The sequence below is a fragment of the Salmo trutta genome, chromosome 12, assembly GCF_901001165.1.
Source record: "Salmo trutta chromosome 12, fSalTru1.1, whole genome shotgun sequence".
Taxonomy (NCBI): Eukaryota; Metazoa; Chordata; class Actinopteri; order Salmoniformes; family Salmonidae; genus Salmo; species Salmo trutta.
Genome location: NC_042968.1, coordinates 3,716,228 through 3,741,384, shown reverse-complemented (window position 1 = coordinate 3,741,384; position 25,157 = coordinate 3,716,228). Strand labels below are relative to the sequence as shown.

Here is a 25,157-nt window from a genome sequence, read left to right as displayed (position 1 = left end):
TTGTTGGGAACAAAAACAACATTTCTTGTGGAAGTAGCAGTCCTGGGGGTGCATTCTGACGAAGATCAGCAAAGGTAATACAATATTTCTAATACTAATTATGAGTTTAGGTTGCCCCGGACTTGGCGGGTGTCAAAATAGCTAGCCGTGATGGCGAGCTATGTACTCAGAATATTGAAAAATGTGCTTTCGCCGAAAAGCTATTTTAAAATCTGAAACAGCGATTGCATAATGGAGTTCTGTATCTATAATTCATAAAATAATTGTTATGTATTTTGTCAACGTTTATGATGAGTATTTTTGTAAATTCAACGAAGGGTTTTGGTGGGAATACATTTTCTGAACATCACACGCCAATGTAAAAAGCTGTTTTTGGATATAAATATGAACTTGATTGAACAAAACATACATGTATTGTATAACATAATGTCCTAGGAGTGTCATCTGATGAAGATCATCAAAGGTTAGTGCTTCATTTAGCTGTGTTTTGGGTTTTGTTGACATATATGCTTGCTTGGAAAATGGCTGTGTGGTTATTTTGGTCTATGTACTCTCCTAACATAATCTAATGTTTTGCTTTCGCTGTAAAGCCTTTTTGAAATCGGACAATGTGGTTGGATTCAGGAGAGGTTTATCTTTCAAATGGTGTAAAATAGTCGTATGTTTGAGAAAATTGAATTCTGGTATTTTAGTTGTTTTTGTATTTCGCGCCATGCGATTCCATTGGCAGTTGGCTAGGGGTTCCGCTGGCGGAACAGGGTTCTAGATGTAAGAGGATAAGGGAGGTAAAGGCAAAAAAGGCCATGGTGGCAAAGTAAATACAATATAGCAAGTAAAACACTGGAATGGTAGAAATAGAAATAATGGGGTGCAAAGGAGCAAAATAAATAAATACAGTAGGGGAAGAGGTAGTTGTTTAAGCTAAATTATAGATGGGCTAAGTACAGGTGCAGTGATCTGTGAGCTGCTCTGACAGCTGATGCTTAAAGCTAGTGAAGGAGATAAGTGTTTCCAGCTTCAGAGATTTTTGTAGTTCGTTCCAGTCATTGGCAGCAGAGAACTGGAAAGAGAAACGGACAAAGGAGGAATTGGCTTTGGGGGTGACCAGAGAGATATACCTGCTGGAGCGCATGCTACAGGTGGGTGCTGCTATGGTGACCAGTGAGCTGAGATAAGGGGGGACTTTACCTAGCAGAGTCTTGTAGATGACCTAGAGCCAGTGGGTTTGTCGACGAGTATGAAGCGAGGGCCAGCCAACTAGAGCGTACAGGTCGCAGTGGAAGGTAGCATATTGCGCTTTGGTGACAAAACGGATGGCACTGTGATATACTGCATCCAGTTTACTGAGTAGGGTATTGGAGGCAATTTTTAAAATGACATCGCCGAAGTCGAGGATCGGTAGGATGGTCAGTTTTACGAGGGTATGTTTGGCAGCATGAGTGAAGGATGCTTTTTTGCGAAATAGGAAGCTGATTCTAGATTTAAATTTGGATTGGAGATGTTTGATGTGAGTCTGGAAGGACAGTTTACAGTCTAACCAGACACCTAGGTATTTGTAGTTGTCCACATATTCTAAGTCAGAACCGTCCAGAGTAGTGATGCTGGACGGGCGGGCAGGTGCGGGCAGCAATCGGTTGAAGAGCATGCATTTAGTTTTACGTGTATTTAAGAGCAGTTGGAGGCCACGGAAAGAGAGCTGTATGGCATTGAAGCTCGTCTGGAGGGCTGTTAACACAGTGTCCAAAGAAGGGCCAGAAGTATACAGAATGGTATTGTCTGCGTAGAGGTGGATCAGAGACTCACCAGCAGCAAGAACGACATCATTGATGTATACAGAGAAAAGAGTTGGCCAAAGAATTGAACCCTGTGGCACCCATAGAGACTGCCAGAGGCAGGGATATTGAGTCTGTCGATGAGGATGTGGTGATTGACAGAGTCAAAAGCCTTGGCCAGGTCAATGAATACGGCAGCACAGTATTGTTTCTTATCGATGGCGGTTACGATATCGTTTAGGACCTTGAGCGTGGCTGAGGTGCACCCATGACCAGCTCTGAAACCAGATTGCATAGCGGAGAAGGTGTGGTGGGATTCGAAATGGTCGGGAATCTGTTTGTTGACTTGGCTTTCGAAGACCTTAGAAAGGCAGGGTAGGATAGATATAGGTCTGTAGCAGTTTGGGTCAAGAGTGTCCCCCCCTTTGAAGAGGGGGATAACCGCAGCTGCTTTTCAATCTTTGGGAATCTCAGACGACACGAAAGAGAGGTTGACCAGGCTAGTAATAGGGGTTGCAACAATTTCGGCAGATCATTTTAGAAAGAATGGGTCTAGATTGTCTAGCCCGGCTGATTTGTAGGGCTCCAGATTTTTCAGCTCTTTCAGAACATCAGCTGACTGGATTTGGGAGAAGGAGGAATTGGGAAGGCTTGGGCAAGTAGCTGTGGGGGGTGCTGTGCTGTTGACCGCGGTAGGGGTAGCCAGGTGGAAAGCATGGCCAGCCGTACAAAAATGCTTATTGAAATTCTCAATTATAGTGGATTTATCGGTGGTGACAGATTTTCCTATCCTCAGTGCAGTGGGCAGCTGGGAGGAGGTGTTCTTATTCTCCATGGACTTTACAGTGGCCCAGAACGTTTTTGAGTTTGTATTGCAGGAAGCAAGTTTCTGCTTGAAAAAGCTAGCCTTGGCTTTTCTAACTGCCTGTGTATATTGGTTTCTAACTTCCCTGAAAAGTTGTATATCACGGGGGCTGTTCAATGCTAATGCAGAACACCACAGGATGTTTTTGTGTTGGTTAAGGGCAGTCAGGTCTGGAGAGAACCAAGGGCTATATCTGTTCCTGGTTCTAAATTTCTTGAATGGGGCATGCTTATTTAAGATGGTGAGTCATCAGTCAGGAAGTTAAAGCTTGGTCGCAAATGTGTCTTCCAAATGGACAATAACCCCAAGCATACTTCTAAAGTTGTGGCAAAATTGCTAAAGGACAACGAAGTCAAGGTATTGGAGTGGCCATCACAAAGCCCTGACCTCAATCCTATACAAAATTTGTGGGCAGAACTGAAAAAGCGTGTGCGAGCAAGGAGGTCTACAAACATGACTCAGTTACACCAGCTCTGTCAGGAGGAATGGGCCAAAATTCACCCAATTTATTGTGGGAAGCTTGTGGAAGGCTACGCGAAACATTTGACCCAAGTTAAACAATGTAAAGGCAATGCTACGAAATACTAATTGAGTGTATGTAAACGTCTGACCCACTGGGAATGTGATGAAAGAAATAAAAGCTGAAATATATCATTCTCTCAACTATTATTCTGACATTTCACATTCTTAAAGTGGTGATCCTAACTGACCTAAGACAGGGAATTTTTACTAGGATTAAATGTCAGGAATTGTGAAAAACTGGATTTAAATGTATTTGGCTAAGGTGTATGTAAACTTCCAACTGTACGTGTAAGCGACTGCACTAATAGACAGATCTTGATCCGTGAGACACATTTGACAGAAATACCGAAAGTAAAGAAACATGTAGTCCTGAAACATTTTTCATGTTCTAGTATCAAAAAAAGTACAGAAGTTTCGGTATACTGTAAAACACTACAATATAGTACATTATACTGTATTTTACTCTACTGTGCGCTATTGTACTCGATTATACTGAACTATACTCTACTTGACTGTACATTACTGTACTCTACTCTAGTGTACTGTACTAAATTCTACACTGCTCAAAAAAATAAAGGGAACACTTAAACAACACAATGTAACTCCAAGTCAATCACACTTCTGTGAAATCAAACTGTCCACTTAGGAAGCAACACTGATTGACAATACATTTCACATGCTGTTGTGCAAATGGAATAGACAACAGGTGGAAATTATAGGCAATTAGCAAGACACCCCCAATAAAGGAGTGGTTCTGCAGGTGGGGACCACAGACCACTTCTCAGTTCCTATGCTTCCTGGCTGATGTTTTGGTCACTTTTGAATGCTGGAGGTGCTTTCACTCTAGTGGTAGCATGAGGATGGCACATCAATGCGAGCTGTGGCAAGAAGGTTTGCTGTGTCTGTCAGCGTAGTGTCCAGAGCATGGAGGCGCTACCAGGAGACAGGCCAGTACATCAGGAGACGTGGAGGAGGCCGTAGGAGGGCAACAACCCAGCAGCAGGACCGCTACCTCCGCCTTTGTGCAAGGAGGAGCAGGAGAAGCACTGCCAGAGCCCTGCAAAATGACCTCCAGCAGGCCACAAATGTGCATGTGTCTGCTCAAACGGTCAGAAACAGACTCCATGAGGGTGGTATGAGGGCCCGACGTCCACAGGTGGGGGTTGTGCTTACAGCCCAACACCATGCAGGACGTTTGGCATTTTCCAGAGAACACCAAGATTGGCAAATTCGCCACTGGCGCACCCTGTGCTCTTCATAGATGAAAGCAGGTTCACACTGAGCACATGTGACAGACGTGACAGAGTCTAGAGACGCCGTGGAGAACGTTCTGCTGCCTGCAACATCCTCCAGCATGACCGGTTTGGCGGTGGGTCAGTCATGGTGTGGGGTGGCATTTCTTTGGGGGGCCGCACAGCCCTCCATGTGCTCGCAAGAGGTAGCCTGACTGCCATTAGGTACCGAGATGAGATCCTCAGACCCCTTGTGAGACCATATGCTGGTGCGGTTGGCCCTGGGTTCCTCCTAATGCAAGACAATGCTAGACCTCATGTGGCTGGAGTGTGTCAGCAGTTCCTGCAAGAGGAAGGCATTGATGCTATGGACTGGCCCGCCCGTTCCCCAGACCTGAATCCAATTGAGCACATCTGGGACATCATGTCTCGCTCCATCCACCAACGCCACGTTGCACCACAGACTGTCCAGGAGTTGGCGGATGCTTTAGTCCAGGTCTGGGAGGAGATCCCTCAGGAGACCATCCGCCACCTCATCAGGAGCATGCCCAGGCATTGTAGGGAGGTCATACAGGCACGTGGAGGCCACACACACTACCGAGCCTTATTTTGACTTGTTTTAAGGACATTACATCAAAGTTGGATCAGCCTGTAGTGTGGTTTTCCACTTTAATTTTGAGTGTGACTCCAAATCCAGACCTCCATAGGTTGATAAATTGGATTTCCATTGATTATTTTTGTGTGATTTTGTTGTCAGCACATTCAACTATGTAAAGAAAAAAGTATTTAATAAGATTAATTCTTTCATTCAGATCAAGGATGTGTTGTTTAAGTGTTCCCTTTATTTTTTTGAGCAGTATACTTTACTTTACTGTACTGTGCTGTGCAAACAATGTTTCCAAACTTGTCAAACGTCTATGATTGGTTCAGATTTTGTCCGGACCGGACCAAATCGGAAACAATCATAGACATCTACAGTGGTTCCATCTTTAAATATTGCAGCGCACTGCAGCACAGCTTGCATGATGCCGCAGAATTCTATGGCACATTATTTAAGTGCCAACCACTGGTACCATTAATGCTAGTTAGTGCTAGTTTGACCACCAGAGGGCTACTTTGAGAAGCATTTGATAGCCTTCAATAGTGGCTGTACGAGAGAATTTAAAACCTTTTTTTGTAAGAACATAGTACAGTCGTGGCCAAAAGTCTTGAGAATGACACAAATATTAATTTTCACAAAGTCTGCTGCCTCAGTTTGTATGATGGCAATTTGCATATACTCCAGAATGTTATGAATCAGTTATGTTATCAATTAATTGCAAAGTCCCTCTTTGCCATGCAAATGAACTGAATCCCCCAAAAACATTTCCAATGCATTTCAGCCCTGCCACAAAAGGACCAGCTGACTTGCTGTCATGTCAGAGATTCTCTCGTTAACACAGGTGTGAGTGTTGACGAGGATAAGGCTGGAGATCACTCTGTCATGCTGATTGAGTTTGAATAACAGACTGGAAGCTTCAAAAGGAGGGTGGTGCTTGGAACCATTGTTCTTCCTCTGTCAACCATGGTTACCGGCAAGGAAACACGTGCCATCATCATTGCTTTGCACAAAAAGGGCTTGCCAGGCAAGGATATTGCTGCCAGTGAGATTGCACCTAAATAAACCATTTATCGGATCATCAAGAACTTCAAGGAGAGCTGTTCAATTGTTGTGAAGAAGGCTTCAGGGCGCCCAAGAAAGTCCAGCAAGCCCCAGGACCGTCTCCTAAAGTTGATTCAGCTGCGGGATCGGGACACCACCAGTACAGAGCTTGCTCAGGAATGGCAGCAGGCAGGTGTGAGTGCATCTGCATGCACAGTGAGGCGAATACTTTTGGAGGATGGCCTGGTGTCAAGAAGGGCAGCAAAGAAGCCACTTCTCTTCAGGAAAAACATCAGGGACAGACTGATATTCTACAAAAGGTACAGGGATTGGACTGCTGAGGACTGGGGTAAAGTCATTTTCTATGATGAATCCCCTTTCCGATTGTTTGGGACATATGGAAAAAAGCTTGTCCGGAGAACACAAGGTGAGCGCTACCATCAGTCCTGTGTCATGCCAACAGTAAAGCATCCTGAGACCATTCATGTGTGGGGTTCCTTCTCAGCCAAGGGAGTGGGCTCACTCACAATTTTGCCTAAGAACACAGCCATGAATAAAGAATGGTACCAACACATCCTCCGAGAGCAACTTCTCCCAACCATCTAGGAACAGTTTGGTGACGAACAATGCCTTTTCCAGCATGATGGAGCACCTTGCCATAAGGCAAAAGTGATAACTAAGTGGCTCGGGGAACAAAACATCGATATTTTGGGTCCATGGCCAGGAAACTCCCCAGACCTTAATCCCATTGAGAACTTGTGGTCAATCCTCAAGAGGCGGGTGGACAAACAAAAACCCACAAATTCTGACAAACTCCAAGCATTGATTATGCAAGAATGGGCTGCCATCAGTCGGGATGTGGCCCAGAAGTTAATTGACAGCATGCCAGGGCAGATTGCAGAGGTCTTGAAAAAGAAGGGTCAACACTTCAAATATTGACTCTTTGCATCAACTTCATGTAACTGTCAATAAAAGCCTTTGACACTTATGAAATGCTTGTAATTATACTTCTGTTTCCATAGTAACATCTGACAAAAATTTCTAAAGACACTGAAGCAGCAAACTTTGTGGAAATTAATATTTGTGTCATTCTCAAAACTTTTGGCCACGACTGTACATGGGACTGATTTTAAGAAATTTAGCTTAATTGATTTGATTAATATTATGGTGTTTCTATTCCAAGAAAACCGAAAAACCCTTTTCGTTAGGATGGGTTTACGTTAGGATGGAATGGAAAATATGGCACTGTACAACGTGACGGTCAGGAGTAGGCTACAGTTCTTGGCTATTTAGCTAAATAATCTCTGTGTTGTGCGGGCACACGGGAGACCGGGGTTCAATTCACTGACGGGGAGGAAGGAGAAGGCTGTCCTTGTAAATAAGAATTTGTTCTTAACTGACTTGCCTAGTTATATAAAGGTTACACTAAGAGCATAACATTTCTACACCAAAATTATAGTCTAACCAATACCCAAATGGAGATTCAGTCAAAATAACAATCTCATTGTTTTATCAAGACCAGTCCCCATGCTTGTCTTAGAGCAGCGAGAAACGGTGCTAATATAGTTGTAGGCTATTGCTTCAAATCCTATTTCTTTTAACTTCAATATGCTCTCTAAATAAATAAGACCTATACCACTTAACAGCGCATTACTCAACACTTTTGAGACTCATGTCGCCTACGGTAGACCTACAGAATATCGAAAAATATGACGTGACTCTCCGCCAATAATTACATTTAGAGGATTGGAGGATATTTCTGTAATTCAGTGATATTTATTCCCATAGTAATTCATTATGGATCCATAACTAAATAAACATTGGCATTTTGAAAGAGTATTTTTATCATAATTTTATTAATGAAAGCATAAAGATACCATTATTAGTTACATTGTTTTAGTCTGAACGTGCAGACTGGCACTAAGAACAGCGGGAACGTTCCCCCTTAAAGTGTTGCTCTGTGCTACCCAGTGTGGCGGGGTGGGGGTCAACCCCCCCTCTCCCTTCCCCATGGGCTAGGTCCGTCTTCTGTGCGCTGCTCTGCGGACCATCCCGTGCCCCATGCCCTCGTGCCTTGCACCTCACACGCTTTCAGTGGATACAGCTGGAGAATTGTAAGGCAGTCCCATTGTGCGCCATGACCAATATACTGTCCTGCTAATAACAGGGTTAATAATATATCTGAGAATATCCAAGGGGCTTTTATATAATTCTAAATTAATAATAAATCGCTTTGTTTAAAAAATAACAACATATTGATAATGATTTAATTTTCAAATAACGTGAAATGAGCGAGAAAAATACCATTCTTGAACACGGACTGAGACCTTGTTACTAATTTGTAAATAAAGCCAGTTTGTAATTTAGAATTATTTATATATGTTTTTAGACAGAGGGAAACCAAAAACCTACAGTCATCTCATAGGTCTCCCAGTCGAGGCCAGCACGGGTATTGAACCAGCATCTGTAGCAACAGTTTGCAATGCTATGCAGTGTCTTAGACCGTTGCGCCACTCAGGCGCTGTAGAACATGACCGGTCGGGAGTGGGCTACACTACTACAGTAAGAGCAAAATAATCAAAAAAAATTGTTTTTATAAAAACCTTAGTGTAACAACAGTTTTAGTAAGTAATACTGAAGTCGTGCACAATTATCAGTTTCTATTTAGGTTTATGTCACCCATTCATTGTCAGAGACACAGTAGGACCCAAAAGCATAATCAGTGCTCTAACTCCCCCTTGCACTGGTCTGGAGCAATGAAGTGGTGACGCAGGGTACCGTACTAAACCACAAATTACCTCTAAGTACCGCAGCATAATCACAAAACTTTTAGTGGAGCAACCACTGTATGTTTGGGCCAAATCGATGCTGGTCCAGACATCTGTGGACGTTGAAATCAAGGCTAGTCTGGACCAAATCTGAACCAAACATAGACCTATAATTGGTTCAGATTTGGTCCGGACAGGATAATATATAACTTTATTTATTAAAGGAATTATTTGAGAATAAATATCCTAAATTAAAGTCAGTACTAGCTGTATTCCTAGTGTTTTTATTTGTCCAACATAAATTGTGCAAATAAAATAACTTGTGAGCCAAATTGAGCCCCTTGTTGCTGACACCTGATTATTGATAGATAGTACACCCCTACATTGATAATAAACTGTTAGACATTTACAATTAGGTATCTCTCACTCGTCATTCATTATCGCTTTGAATATTATGCCTTGGCTCATTAAAAAGAGCTTTGGAGAGTGTGTCTGTGTGTGTGGGGGGGGTGTGTGTGTTCTTTCAAATGTGGATTTTGTGATCAAATAGTCCAGCGCGGTGGCTTAGGGTTGTCTTGTGGTTTAAGCTGTTACCCTCTGGATCACATATACCACTGCCGCATGGGTTCTACCTCTACCTCCATCCTATCCAATAAACAAAAAATATGTGGAGAGTGGTACTGCCCCACTTCTTTAAAAAATATTAAGAAAAAAATTGTCCAGTGTGTGAGGCTCTTACCCAGCATGGCCTTCCCTTCGTCCTCCAATTCAAAGCGCAACGTCTGCAGCTCCTGTTCTGACTGCTGTCTGAGGATGTCCAGTGTGCGTCTGTGGGCATCCTTCAGCGCCAGCACCTCCTCCCTCTGCTCCTGCTTCAAACGCTCCTCCAAAGCCTAGACCCCTCCCCACCACCACACACACACACACACACACACAGTGTTTAATCATTCAACAAATCATTGTACAAATGGTAGCAACATATACAGTATATCACCTAAAATTACATAATATATACTGCTCAAAAAAATAAAAGGAACACTAAAACAACACATCCTAGATCTGAATGAATTAAATAATGTTATTAAATACTTTTTTCTTTACATAGTTGAATGTGCTGACAACAAAATCACACAAAAATAATCAATGGAAATCTAATTTATCAACCCATGGAGGTCTGGATTTGGAGTCACACTCAAAATTAAAGTGGAAAACCACACTACAGACTGATCCAACTTTGATGTAATGTCCTTAAAACAAGTCAAAATGAGGCTCAGTAGTGTGTGTGGCCTCCACGTGCCTGTATGACCTCCCTACAACGCCTGGGCATGCTCCTGATGAGGTGGCGGATGGTCTCCTGAGGGATCTCCTCTCAGACCTGGACTAAAGCATCCGCCAACTCCTGGACAGTCTGTGGTGCAACGTGGCGTTGGTGGATGGAGTGAGACATGATGTCCCAGATGTGCTCAATTGGATTCAGGTCTGGGGAACGGGCGGGCCAGTCCATAGCATCAATGCCTTCCTCTTGCAGGAACTGCTGACACACTCCAGCCACATGAGGTCTAGCATTGTCTTGCATTAGGAGGAACCCAGGGCCAAACGCACCAGCATATGGTCTCACAAGGGGTCTGAGGATCTCATCTCAGTACCTAATGGCAGTCAGGCTACCTCTTGCGAGCACATGGAGGGCTGTGCGGCCCCCCCAAAGAAATGCCACCCCACACCATGACTGACCCACCGCCAAACCGGTCATGCTGGAGGACGTTGCAGGCAGCAGAACGTTCTCCACGGCGTCTCCAGACTCTGTCACGTCTGTCACATGTGCTCAGTGTGAACCTGCTTTCATCTGTTCTCTGGCAAATGCCAAACGTCCCGCACGGTGTTGGGCTGTAAGCACAACCCCCACCTGTGGACGTCGGGCCCTCATACCACCCTCATGGAGTCTGTTTCTGACCGTTTGAGCAGACACATGCACATTTGTGGCCTGCTGGAGGTCATTTTGCAGGGCTCTGGCAGTGCTCCTCCTGCTCCTCCTTGCACAAAGGCGGAGGTAGCGGTCCTGCTGCTGGGTTGTTGCCCTCCCACGGCCTCCTCCACGTCTCCTGATGTACTGGCCTGTCTCCTGGTAGCGCCTCCATGCTCTGGACACTACGCTGACAGACACAGCAAACCTTCTTGCCACAGCTCGCATTGATGTGCCATCCTGGATGAGCTGCACTACCTGAGCCACTTGGTAGCATGAGACGGAGTCTACAACCCACACACTAGAGTGAAAGCACCTCCAGCATTCAAAAGTGACCAAAACATCAGCCAGGAAGCATAGGAACTGAGAAGTGGTCTGTGGTCCCCACCTGCAGAACCACTCCTTTATTGGGGGTGCCTTGCTAATTGCCTATAATTTCCACCTGTTGTCTATTCCATTTGCACAACAGCATGTGAAATTTATTGTCAATCAGTGTTGCTTCCTAAGTGGACAGTTTGATTTCACAGAAGTGTGATTGACTTGGAGTTACATTGTGTTGTTTAAGTGTTACCTTTATTTTTTTGAGCAGTGTTTTTTGAAACATATGTAAATGCATGTACGCGCACACACAGCAAGAATGTTTTCTAGAATGTGCATAATATCTAACAAGCAGAGCGAGGGGAGGAAAAACATATGAAAAGCGTATGCGTGTTCTGACTGAGTGACAGCAAACTCATCTGCCTGCAAATTTTGAGAACAAACACACAGACACACAAGTCCGCTGCTGCTTCTGATCTGCAGCTTCATCTGCAGGGAGATGATTATGTATTGCCATCCTCTATTTAGGCATTTGAAAACACTTCTGTTATTCCGATTATGAGTATTATCCTATCCGACTAATAACTGTCAATTTATGAATACGATTATGAATATGGCCAGATGGGCACACCCCTAATAGGCACACATACACACTAGGGTTGGGCGATATTTGGGGAGTGTGGTGGAATTATTGTAATCAAAAGGAGAGACTTAGATTTCTTCAAAACAATCAAACGTTATTATTTAATTACTGCAGTAATGGAGCTGGTTGGTAATCACCCCTGGAGGTGATCACTGAGAACTCAACGAGCTGTTTTGAGCCACAGCATTTTATAGCAAAGTCCATCCTCCTTCAGTCTACATGACAAACAACAGATGTATGAAACGGGTCACAAGGTTAAGAGTTGTATGAAAGATACTTCTAATTCACAGCAGACAGTATCTCATTATGGAGACCAGGGTCTGGCCCTGGAGTCATCTCTCCCTGGTACCTTACAGAACAGAAACATTAACTCATGCTCTGGAATGCAGTATCACCCAAACACATCGTAAATCTTCCAGAGGCCCATCCTCAGTAGAACACACACAGATGAGCGTTCTAACAACCCCTTATTCTGTTGCATAAAACAACCATTTGATGCAATAACAGCATTATAACATCATCTTGTAATTTCTGTTCTGACAGGAGACCTGTTCTATGATATGCTTCTCCAAGTATTGTGATATCCAATATAATCCTTTTTGCGCCATTAATGACTAGATCATTCCAGACTGTGCCATTTTATGTGCTTGTTTACAATATTAGTCATATTCTCATTAAATAATCTTAGCATGGCAAAAAATAAGCCTTAGTTCATTAATTTAGACTTAATTTTCAACATATTGATACAGCCTAACTGAGAAAACTGCACAGTCTCTCAAATTATAGTCTTGCACATCACAATGTTAAGTATTGTCACACACTTGAAGATATATCATTGATGTCAAATATCACAATAAGATGTGACAAAGGCTGACATTACAGATGGATGAGCTGACGGACAGAGCAGCCCACTACCATGAGGTAAACAACTGCCCAACATTTTAGTGTCTCAAATTATACTGAACAAAAATAAGCGCAACATGCAACAATTTCAAAGATTTATTGAGTTACAGTTCATATCAAATCAAATTTTGTTGGTCACACACATGGTTAGCAGATGTTAATGCTAGTGTAGCAAAATGTTTGTGCTTCTAGTTCTGACAGTGCAGTAATATCTAACAAGTAATCTAACAAATTCACAATGACTACCTTATCCACACAAATGTAAAGGGATGAATAAGAATATGTACATATAAATATATGGATGAGCGATGGCCGTGCGGCATAGGCAAGATGCAGTAGGTGGTATAGAATACAGTATATACATATGAGATGAGTAATGTAGGATCTGTAGACCTTATTAAAGTGTCGTTATTTAAAGTGACTAGTGATACCTTCATTAAATACATTTATTACATTTATTAAAGTGGCAAGAGATTTGAGTCTGTATATTGGCAGCAGCCTCTATGTTAGTGATGGCTGTTTAACAGTCTGATGGCCTTGAGATAGAAGCTATTTTTCAGTCTCTCGGTCCCTGCTATGATGCACCTGTACTGACCTCGCCTTCTGGGTGATAGCGGGGTGAACAGGCAGTGGCTCGGGTGGTTGTTGTCCTTGATGATATTTTTGTCTTTCCTGTGACATTGGGTGCTGTAGGTGTCCTGGAGGGCTGGTAGTTTGCCCCCAGTGATGTATTGTGCTCCCTCTGCTGTTTCCTGAAGTCCATGATCATCTCCTTTGTTTTGTTGACGTTCAGTGAGAGGTTATTTTCCTGACACCACACTCCGAGGGCCCTCACCTCCTCTCCGTAGGCTGTCTCATTGTTGTTGGTAATCAAGCCTACCACTGTGGTGTCGTCTGCAAACTTAATGATTGAGTTGGAGGCGTGCATGGCCATGGAGTCATATAAGGAAATCAGTCAATTGAAATAAATTCATTAGGCCCTAATCTATGGATTTCACATGACTGGGAATACAGATATGCATCTGTTGGTCACAGAAACAGTACCTTTAAAAATAAGGTAGGGGTGTGGATCAGAAAACCAGTCGGTACCTGGTGTGACAACCATTTGCCTCTTGCAGCGCGACACATCAGGCTGTTGATTGTGGCCTGTGGAATGTTGTCCCATTCCTCTTCAATGACTGTGCAAAGTTTCTGGATATTGGCATGAACTGGAATACACTGTTGTACACATTGATCCAGAGCATACCAAACATGCTCAATAGGTGACTTCTGGTGAGTATGCAGGCCATGGAAGAAATGGGACATTTTCCGTTTTCAGGAATTGTGTACAGATCCTTGCGACATGGGGGTGTGCATTATCATCCTGAAACATGAGGTGATGACAGTGGATGAATGATATGACAATAGGCCTCAGGATCAATTCAAATTGCCATTGATAAAATGCAATTGTGTTCGTTGTCCGTAGCTTATGCCTGCCCATACCATAACCCCACCGCCATCATGGGGCACTATTTTCACAACGTTGACATCAGCAAACCGCTCGCCCACACGAGCCCATACTGTCTGCAATCTGCCCTGTACAGTTGAAACCGTGATTCATCCGTGAAGAGCACACTTCGTCAGCGTGCCAGTGGCCATCGAAGGGGAGCATTTTCCGAACTGCAGTCAGGTCAAGACCCTGTTGAGGATAACGAGCATGCAGATGAGCTTCCTGAGACAGTTTGTGCAGAAATTCTTAGGTTGAGCAAACCCACAGTTTTATCAGCTGTCCGGTTGGCTCGTCTCAGACCATCCCGCAGGTGAAGAAGTCAGATGTGGAGGGCTGGCGTGGTTGGCCGTGGTCTGCTGTTGTGCGGCCGGTTGGACGTAATGCCAAATTCTCTACAATGACATTGGAAGCGGCTTATGGTAGAGAAACTAACATTACATTCTATGGCAACAGCTGTGGTGGACATACCTACAGTCAGCATGCCAACTGCACGCTCCGTCAAAACTTGAGACATCTGTGGCATTGTGTTGTGACAAAACTGCACATTTTAGAGTGGCCTATTATTGTCCCCAGCACACGGTGCACCTATGTAATGATCACGCTGTTTAATCAGCTTGTTGATATGCCACACCTGTCATTGTGGATAGACTCTCTTGGCAAAGAAGAACTGCTCACCAACAGGGATATAAACAAATTAGTGCACCAAAATAAGATTTTTGTGCATATGGAAAATGTTGCGTTTATATTTTTGTTCAGTGAAATATGTGCTGTTTTTTATGTCCAAGCACTGCACTGTGACTATGAAGAACAAACTTTTTTTTTCTCCAGATACATTTTAATATAAAAGCAGCTGCCTGTTTTTTTTTTTGTAAATGTTTTTGTTAATCCTTATGGAACAGTACCTTAAGAGGTATAGCTTTCAAGGCCCCAGCATGGGTGTGAGGCAAATATAGAGCCAGTATGTATGCCCCTTTTTCTACATCAAAGGTTTTCTTCTGGGTTCAATCAAATTTACTGGAGGTTAGTCCTGATAACACTGCTCTATTGCAACAGGGACCTACCCTCTTTACAATTGCAACAAATTTGGCCTTCGGAAACAGGTGCTGGTAGATACGGTATATTGCACTGTATTCACAAATGAAATGGATTGATATGTTAGGTAAGAGGCCAGTAGAGTTATTAAGGTCCCAATTCAATCAAAGTTAGCAACTGGGTTTCCAACAAAAACAATATCCTTACTGCGCAAACACAGAATATTATCTGAATTATTATGCAGACTAACTTCCTTTTGTTTCACACTACAATATAAATACTGCTTTGATGCATACTTGAAATCCAATTACTATACCTGCAACTCCATGATTTTTCTTTAGAGCTTGAAGTCTTTCTTGAAGAAGACCACATTCTTGTAACGGGCAACAATTCAGCAGTGGTTTTCAATTGGGATTATTTGCCATTACATCAGCAGGTCTGGTAGCAGGCTTAAGGTCAGAGGACACATCCAGATGGTGACATGGACACAAGGGTGGGAATGGGAATGAATCCAACTGGACACGGACTAATGGAGAGAGGGAGCGAGGAAGGGGGCTGAGTGGAAGAAAGGAAAGGGAGCAGGGGTATAGATAAATTAGGAGAAGAGAGGGGCAGAAAAAGAGAGAGAAGGAGCCAGCTGGAGGAAATGGAGAGGTATAAGAAAGAGAAGAGAAATACACTCAGTGTTTCTGTTTATTAGGTACACCCATCTAGTACCGGGTTGGACACCCCTTTGCCTCCAGAACAGCCTGAATTCTTCAGGTTGCGGTTTCTACAAGGTGTGGCGTTCAAACATTGCTCAAATGGTATCAAGGGACCTAACATTCCCCACACCATTATACCACCGCCACCAGCCTGTACCGTTGACACCAGGCAGGACGGGGCCGTGGACTCCTGCTGCTTAGGCCAAATGCTGACTCTTTCATCAGCATGACGCAACAGGAACCGGGATTTTTCAGGCAATGTTTTTCCAGTCCTCAATTGTCCAGTGTTGGTGACCACGTGGCCACTGGACCTCTCTCATCAATGAGCTGTTTTCGCCCACAGGACTGCCACTGACTGGATGTTTCTCGGTACACCCTAGACACTGTCATGCATGAAAAGCCCAAGAGGCCGGCCGCTTCTGAGATACTGAAACCGGCGCGCCTGGCACTGACGATCATACCAAGCTCAAAGTCCCTTAGGTCACTCGTTTTGCCTATTCCAACGTTCAATCGAACAGTAACTGAATGCCTCGATGCCTGTCTGTCTGTTTTATATAGCGATCCCATGACTCACTGTCTGTAGGAACAAAGCATTTCATGAATGGGGTGGTGTACCTAATAAACTGGCTAAAAGTGCATTTACTGTAGGTACTAGAGGCAGATAAAAAGGGAGGGGAGAGAGTGAGGGAGGGAGAGAGGGAGAGTGAGACAGACAGTGACCATTTCAGATGAGTGACAATGACAATGTATATCTCCTGTGTAGCTCAGGTGGTAGAGCATGGTGCTTGCAACGCCAGGGTTGTGGGTTTGGTTCCCATGGGGGACCAGTACAACAACAACAAAAATTATAAAAATGTACGCACTCACTACTCTGGAGCGTCTACTAAATGACTAAAATGTAAAACATTTAAGTATCTGATAGGATATGGAGACACAGAGTAGGGGATGGTTAACAGTACATGCTGTCTTATACCACAAAAACTATTGGAGAAACAATGGTCAATGAGTGAGGTGTATGGAGCATGTGTATGGGTACAAAGTATTTACAATGCCTTCAGAAAGTATACACACCCCTTGACAAAAACATTTACCAATTAATTAAACATGAAAATCTGAAATGTCTTTTGTCATAAGTATTCAACCCATTTGTTATGGAAAGCCTAAATAAGTTCTGGAGTAAAAATGTGCTTAAGAAGTCACATATTAAGTTGCATGGAATAATAGTGTTTAACATTATTGACATTGAATGACAACCTCATCTCTGTACCCCAAACATACAAATGTCTGTAAGGTCCCTAAATCGAGCAGTGAATTTCAAACACAGATTCCACCACAAAGACCAGGGAGGTTTTTCATTGCCTCTCAAAGAACGGCACCTACGGGTAGATGGGAAAAAATGTAAAAAGCTGACATTGAATTTCCCTTTGAGCATGGTGAAGTTATTAATTACACTTTGGATGGCCTATCAATACACCCAGTCACTACAAAGATACTTTCCTAACACAGATGTCGGAGAGGAAGGAAACCTATCTGGGAACACACCATGAGGCCAATGGTGACTTTAAAAAGAGAAAAGTGAGGATGGATCAACAACATTGTAGTTAGTCCACGATACTAACCTAAATGACAGACTGAAATGAAGGAAGCCTGTACAGAATAAAAAATATTCCAAAACATGCATCCTGTTAGCAATAAGGAACTAAAGTAAAACTGCAAAAAATGTGGCAAAGAAATTAACGATTTGTATTTAGGACATAAGTTATGTTTGGGGCAAATCCAACACAACACATCACTGAGTACCACTCTTCATATTTTCAAGCATGGTGGTGGCTGCGTCATGTTATGGGTATGCTTGTCATCAGCAAGGACTAGGGATTTTTTTAGGATAAAAAGAAACGAAACAGAGCTAAACACAGGCAAAATTATAGAGGAAAACCTGGTTTAGCCTGCTTTCCAACAGACACTGGGAGATAAATTCACATTTCAGAAGAACAATGACCTAAAGCACAAGACCAAATATACACTGGAGTTGCTTACCAAGACAATATTGATGTTCCTGAGTGGCCTAGTTACAGTTTTGACTTTAATCAGCTTGAAAATCAAATGGCAAGACTTGAAAATGGCTGTGTAGCAATGCTCAACAACCAACTTGACAAAATAACTTCAAAAAGAAGAATGTGCAAATGTTGTACAGTCCAGGTGTGCAAAGCTCTTAGAGACTTATGCAAGTACTCACAGCTGTAATCGCTGCCAAAGGTGATTCCAACATGTATTGAGTCAGGGGTGTGAATACTTATGTAAATTAGATATTTCTGTTTTCATTTTCAATAAATTAGCAAAACAAAATTTTTTGGAATAAGTCAAGGGGTATGAATACCTTCTGAATGCACAATATATATGAGGGGTGTGTGTGTGTATTATTCTCTCACCCTGAGCTGGTGCTGGCGGGCGTCTTCCAGTGTGCCATGGGCGCAGCGTTGCGCCTCCTGTAGCCGGTGCTCCCTGCGCTGGTGCTCCAGCTGCAGCTCCTGGAGTTGCTGGCTCAGGTGCTCTCTCTCCTGGCTGAACTGGGCCTGCAGCTGCTGCAGCGCGCCCTGGGACTGGGAGAGCTGCAGCTCCAGACTCTGCTTCAGCAGCGAGATCTGGAGAGAAAGGGATGAGAGGGAGGGGTGTGTATTATGCTATGTGTCCCTAATGGCACGCTATTCCCTGTATTGCATTACTTTGGGCCCTGGTCAGCAGGTAGTGCACTATATAGGAAATAGGGTGACATTTGGGACACATCCATGATCAATGTGCACTTCGTCTTCATTTTTCCCCTGCAGTGTATTAATAATAAAAAACAATAAAAAAAAACATATACAATTATTATTATATTTGTATATAGCACTTTTCATTACAAAGTCATCTTAACACTCTACCTAGGGGAGGAATAAAATATACAGTTCAAGTCAGAAGTTTACATACACCTTCGTCAAATACACTAAAACTCAGTTTTTCACAATTCCTGACATTTAATCCTTGTAAAAATTCCGTCTTAGGTCAGTTAAGATCACCACTTTATTTTAAGAATGTGAAATGTAAGAATAATAGTAGAGAATTATTTATTTCAGCTTTTATTTCTTTCATCACATTCCCAGTGGGTCAGAAGTTTACATACACTCAATTAGTATTTGGTAGCATTGCCTTTAAATTGTTTAACTTGGGTCAAACATTTCAGATAGCCTTCCACAAGCTTCCCACAATTAGTTGGGTGAATTTTGGCCCATTCCTCCTGACAGAGTTGGTGTCAGGAGGTGTCAGAGCTGAAACTAACTGCAGCTCTTTGTTAAGTGTTTAAGTCATTTCAGTTGGTGTAGTAGCTGACGTGTATAGGGTTGAGTCATCCGCATACATAGACACACTGGCCTTACTCAAAGCCAGTGGCATGTCGTTAGTAAAGATTGAAAAAAAGCAAGCTACCCTGGGGAGATCCTGTTTCTACCTGGATTATGTTTGAGAGGCTTCCATTAACTTCTATGGGATCAGTGTCCACCAGCGGGACAGTTGTGCTAACATAGGTTAATGTGATTAGCATGAGGTTGTAAGTAACAAGAACATTTCCCAGGACATAGACATATCTGATATGGGCAGAAAGCTTAAATTCTTGTTAATCTAACTGCACTGTCCAAATTACAGTAGCTATTACAGTGAACAAATACCAAGCTATTGTTTGAGGAGAGTGCACAGTTATGAACTTGGAAATGTATTAATAAACCAATTAGGCACATTTGGGTAGTCTTGATACAACATTTTGAGCAGAAATGCAATGGTTCATTGAATCAGTCTAAAACTTTGCACACACACTGCTGCCATCTAGTGGCCAAAATCTAAATTGCGCCTAACCTGGAATAGTACACTATGGCCTTTCTCTTGCATTTCAAAGATGATTAAAAAAATGTTTTAATTGTATTATCTTTTACCAGATCTAATGTGTTACATTCCCCTACATTCATTTCACATTTCCACAAACTTCAAAGTGTTTCCTTTTAAATGGTATCAAGAATATGCATATCCTTGCTTCAGGTCCTGAACTACACGCAGTTAGATTTGGGTATGTCATTTTAGGGGAAAATTTGAAAAAAAGGGTCCGATCCAAAGAGGTTTTAAAGAACAGCCTCTGTGTTCTATTAGACAAGTAACTCTTTATTCACATTATAGCAGGGGGTGTAAAGCCATAACACATACAGTACGTTTTGCCAGCAGCAGACTATGATTGATAATGTGAAAAGCTGCACTGAAGTCGAACAAGCAAGCCCCCACAATAATTTGATCATCAATTTCTCTCAGCCAATCATCAGTAATTTGTGTAAGTGCTGTGCTTGTTGTGTCCTTCCCTCTTATACACTATATTAGGCCCAGAATTTGGAACTTTGGTTTTCCTAGATATGGCTATTATACTGTGATCACTACATCTTATGTAATTGGATACTGCTTTAAAGCAAATGTATGCAGCATTAGTAAAGATGTGATCAATACATGTTGATAATTTCATTCCTGTGCTGTTTGTAAATACCCTGGTAGGTTGACTGACAACATGAGCCAGGTTGCAGGCAGTGGTTACAGTTTGAAGTTTTTTCTTGAGTGGGCAGCTTGATGAGAGCCAGTCAATATTTAAAATCACCCCAGAAAATATACTTCTCTGTTGATATCACATACATTATCAAGCATTTCACACATTATACAGATACTGACTGTTAGCACTTGGCGGTCTACAGCAGCTTCCCACAAGAATGCGCTTTAGGTAAGGCTGATGAACCTGTAGCCATATTACTTCAACAGTATTTAACATTAGATCTTCACTCAGCTTTACAGGAAGGTGTTTCTTTATATACAATGGCAAGAAAAAGTATGTGAACCCTTTGGAATTACCTGGGCTTCTGCATAAATTGGTCATAAAATGTGATCTGATCTTCATCTAAGTCACAACAATAGACAGTCTGCTTAAACTCATAACACACAAACAATGTCTTTATTGAACACACCGTGTAAACATTCACAGTGCAAGGTGGGAAAAGTATGTGAACCCTTGGATTTAATAACTGGTTGAACCTTCTTTGGCATCAATAACTTCAACCAAATGTTTTCTGTAGTTGCGGTTAAGACTTGCACCACGGTCAGGAGGAATTTTGGACCATTCCTCTTTACAAAACTGTTTCAGTTCAGCAATATTCTTGGGATGTCTGGTGTGAACTGCTCTCGAGGTCATGCTACAGCATCTCAATCGGATTGAGGTCATGACTCTGACTGGGCCATTACAGAAGGCATATTTTCTTCTGTTGAAGCCATTCTGTTGTTGATTTACTTCTGTGTTTTGGGTCGTTGACCTGTTGCATCACCCAACTTCTGTTGAGCTTCAATTGGCGGACAGATAGCCTTACATACTCCTGCAAAATATGTCTTGATAAACTTGGGAATTAATTTTTCCGGCGATGATAGCCAGCTGTCCAGGTCCTGAGGCAGCAAAGCAGCTCCAAACCATGATGCTACCTCCACCATACTTTACAGTTGGGATAAGGTTTTGATGTTGGTGTGCTGTGCCATTTTTTTCTCCACATATAGTGTTGTGTGTTCCTTCCAAACAACTCAACTTTGGTTTCATCTGCCCACAGAATATTTTGCTAGTTGCGCTGTGGAACATCCAGATGCTCTTTTGCGAACTTCAGACGTGCAGCAATGTTTTATTTGGACAGCAGTGGCTTCTTCCGTGGTGTCCTACCATGAACACCTTTTTGTTTTGTGTGTTACGTACCGTAGACTTGTCAACAGAGATGTTAGCATCTTCCAGAGATTTCTGTAAGTCTTTAGCTGACACTCTAGGATTCTTCCTAACCTCATTGAGCATTCTGCGCTGTGCTCTTACAGTCATCTTTCCAGGATGGCCACTCTTAGTGAGAGTAACAACAGTGCTGAACTTTCTCCATTTGTCTTACCGTGGACTGATGAACATCAATGCTTTTAGAGATACTTTTGTAACCCTTTCCAGCTTCATGCAAGTCAACAATTCTGAATCTTGGGTCTTCTGAGCTCTCTTTTGTTCATGGCATATTTCACATCAGGCAATGCTTCTTGTGAATAGCAAACTCACATTTTGTGAGTGTTTTTTTTATAGGGCAGGGCAGCTCTAACTAACATCTCCAATCTCGTCTCAATGATTGTACTCCAGGTTAGCTGACTCCTGACTCCAATTAGCTTTTGGAGAAGCCATTAGCCTAGGGGTTCACATACTTCTTCCAACCAACACTGTGAATGTTTAACCTGTTGGGGCTAGGGGGCAGTATTTGCACGGCCGGATAAAAAACGTACCCGATTTAAACTGGTTACTACTCTTGCCCAGAAACGAGAATTGGATTTGGATCCAATGCAAATCATTTTATAACAGTTTTGACATGCGTTTTTCTGGATTTTTTTGTTGTTATTCTGTCTCTCACTGTTCAAATAAACCTACTATTAAAATTATAGACTGATCATTTCTTTGTAAGTGGGCAAACGTACAAAATCAGCAGGGGATCAAATACTTTTCCCCCCCCACTGTATGTACGCACACACACACACACACACACACACACCAGCTGCTACCAGACTGTTATTATTATTGCTGTTAAATACTGCACAATTTAAATACTTGCCCCCAAATCCACCCTTCCCCAAAAAACATAAATTGTGCCTTCCCGTATTATACTTATTCAATTTTTTTTATTCTATTCTACTGAGCCATTTACTTGATGTTCGTATTCTTATCTTTTATTATTTCTTATTGTTGTTGCATTGTCAAGATGGAACCGTCAAGTAAGCATATTGTTGGACCATGTACATAGGACTAATAAAAATTTAAACGAATTAGTTGATTTATTTGAATAATTTGTGTTGTGGCTTGGCTGGAGAACATTTTTTGTATACTGTGGCTTTTTTGGAACAGTTGGCCACACATTTAAAAAGTAGATTTAGTAGGCCTAAATCCGAGTTTATGCTAGCTACATAATTTTTTTATATAACATTTATACAAGGTAGAAACATTGTTTTTTGCTGAAAAATATAAAGAATGGCAGTTTCAGTGAGAAGCATAGCAACATCAAGCTTTGTAAGAGCTGACCCCGTTTTTCAAAGCCAAATCCACCGATTAGCCGCAGAGTCTACCTTTAAAAGTGCCATAATTGAAAATGTTTCCCGTAATTTTTCAGTATTCTAATGTTTTTTGTTGTTGTGTGTTTTAGGATTGGCAATAAAGCTCTTTGGCCAAGCACACGAGTGATGGCTTTGGCATTGAAAGAAGGATGTGATAAGCGGAAAATAACCCCATATCTACTGCAAAATATAGTGGTGGATCATTGATGTTATGGGCTTATATTGCTTCCACTGGTCCTGGGACTTTAAGGTCAACAGCATCATGAACTTTAAGTGGATCTTCCAACAAGACAATATCACCAAGCACACGTAAAATTTCAAAGAAATGGTTAACTGACAACAAAATCAACATTTTACAATAGCCATCTCAGTCTCGCTTTTCACACAGTGCAATGGCAACATAAGTGACATAGTATTCAGTGACATTAGAGGAATCAAACATTGAAACATTGTAAATATAAAAGAAAAATAATAATAAACTAAATCAAGAACAAAAGAAGCATGCAGATAAAAGAAAATAAGAAACTAAAAAAATAAGATCAAATGAAAATATCCGATAGGACTTTGTTTGCCCATGTGAGTGGAATAACTACAGTGCAGTGCTGTCATGCCCTGATCTGTTTCACCCATCTTGTGCTTGTCTCCACCCCCCACCAGGTGTCTCCAATTTGTCCCCATTATCCCGTGTATTTATACCAGTGTTTTCTGTTTGTCTGTTGCCAGTTCGTCTTGTCCCGTCAAGTCTTACCAGTGTGTTTTCCCATTTTCGAGTCTGTCTATTCGCTGTTTTCTAGTCTTTGACCATTCTGCCTGCCCTGAGCCTGCCTGCCGTTCTATATCTCATTGACTCTGCCCTGGATTACTGACCTCTGCCTGCCCTGGCCTGTCCCCTTGTATAATAAATATGATGAGAACTGTACTATCCGCCTCCTGTGTCAGATCCTGAGTCGTAAGTACATAAATGCATTCGGAAAGTATTCAGACCCCTTCACTTTTTCCACATTTGTTATGTTACAGCCTTATTCTAAAATTGATTCTATACATTTTTTCCTCATCAATCTATACAAAAGCGAAAACAGGTTTTTAGCCAATTTTGCAACAACAAAAAAATATTTAAAAAAATCATTTATTCAGAGCCTTTGCTATGAGACTTGAAATTGAGCTCAGGTGAATCCTGTTTACATTGATCATCTTTGAGAGATGTTTCTACAACTTGGAGTCTACCTGTGGTAAATGCAATTGATTGGACATGATTTGGAAAGGCACACAACTGTCTATATTAGGTCCACAGTCGACAGTGCATGTCAGAGAAAAAACGAAGTCATGAGGTCGAAGGAATTGTCCGTAGAGCTCCTAGACAGGATTGTGTCGAGGCACAGATCTGGAGAAGGGTACCAAAACATTTCTGCAGCATTGAAGGTCCCAAAGAACACAGTGGCCTCCATCATTCAAAAACGGAAGAAGTTTGGAACCACCAAGACTCTTCCTCGAGATGGCTGCCCGGCCAAACTGAGCAATCGGGGGAGAAGGGCCTTGGTCAGGGAGGTGACCCAGAACCCGATGGTCACTCTGACAGAGCCCCAGAGTTCCTTTGTGGAGATGAGAGAACCTTCCAGAAGGACAACTATCTCAAATCAAATCAAATTATATTTGTCACACGCATTTAGCAGATGTTATTGTGGGTGTAGCGAAATGCTTGTGTTTCTAGTTCTAACAGTGCAGTAATATCTAACAATTTTACAACAATACACAAATCTAAAGTAATGGAATTAAGAATAAATAAATATTTGGGCGAGCAATATCAGAGCGGCATAGACTAAGATATAGTAGAATAGGATAGAACACAGTATATACAGTTGAAGTCGGAAGTTTACATACACCTTAGCCAAATACATTTAAACTCTGTTTTTCACAATTCCTGACATTTAATCCTAGTACAACTTCCCTGTCTTAGGTCACTTAGGATCACCATATTATGGCAAGAACAGCTCAAATCAGCAAAGAGAAATGACAGTCCATCATTACTTGAAGACATGGTCAGTCAATACGCAAAATGTCAAGAACTTTGAAAGTGCAGTTGCAAAAACCATCAAGCGCTATGATGAAACTGGCTCTCATGAGGACCGCCACAGGAAAGGAAGAC

At 42.2% G+C, this 25,157-nt stretch overlaps 1 protein-coding gene across 2 annotated transcripts in view; it reads right to left on the bottom strand.

Moving 5' to 3' along the window:
* Positions 1-25,157, bottom strand: part of fam184aa (family with sequence similarity 184 member Aa) — an 83,259-nt gene that overhangs the window by 19,760 nt on the left and 38,342 nt on the right. For both annotated transcript variants that reach the window (XM_029766853.1, XM_029766854.1), the window contains exons 10-11: positions 18,280-18,492; positions 9,541-9,694 (exon numbers count right to left, since the gene is read on the bottom strand). In XM_029766853.1, the coding sequence (XP_029622713.1) occupies positions 9,541-9,694; positions 18,280-18,492 (367 nt within the window). The remainder of the gene's footprint in view (positions 1-9,540; positions 9,695-18,279; positions 18,493-25,157) is intronic.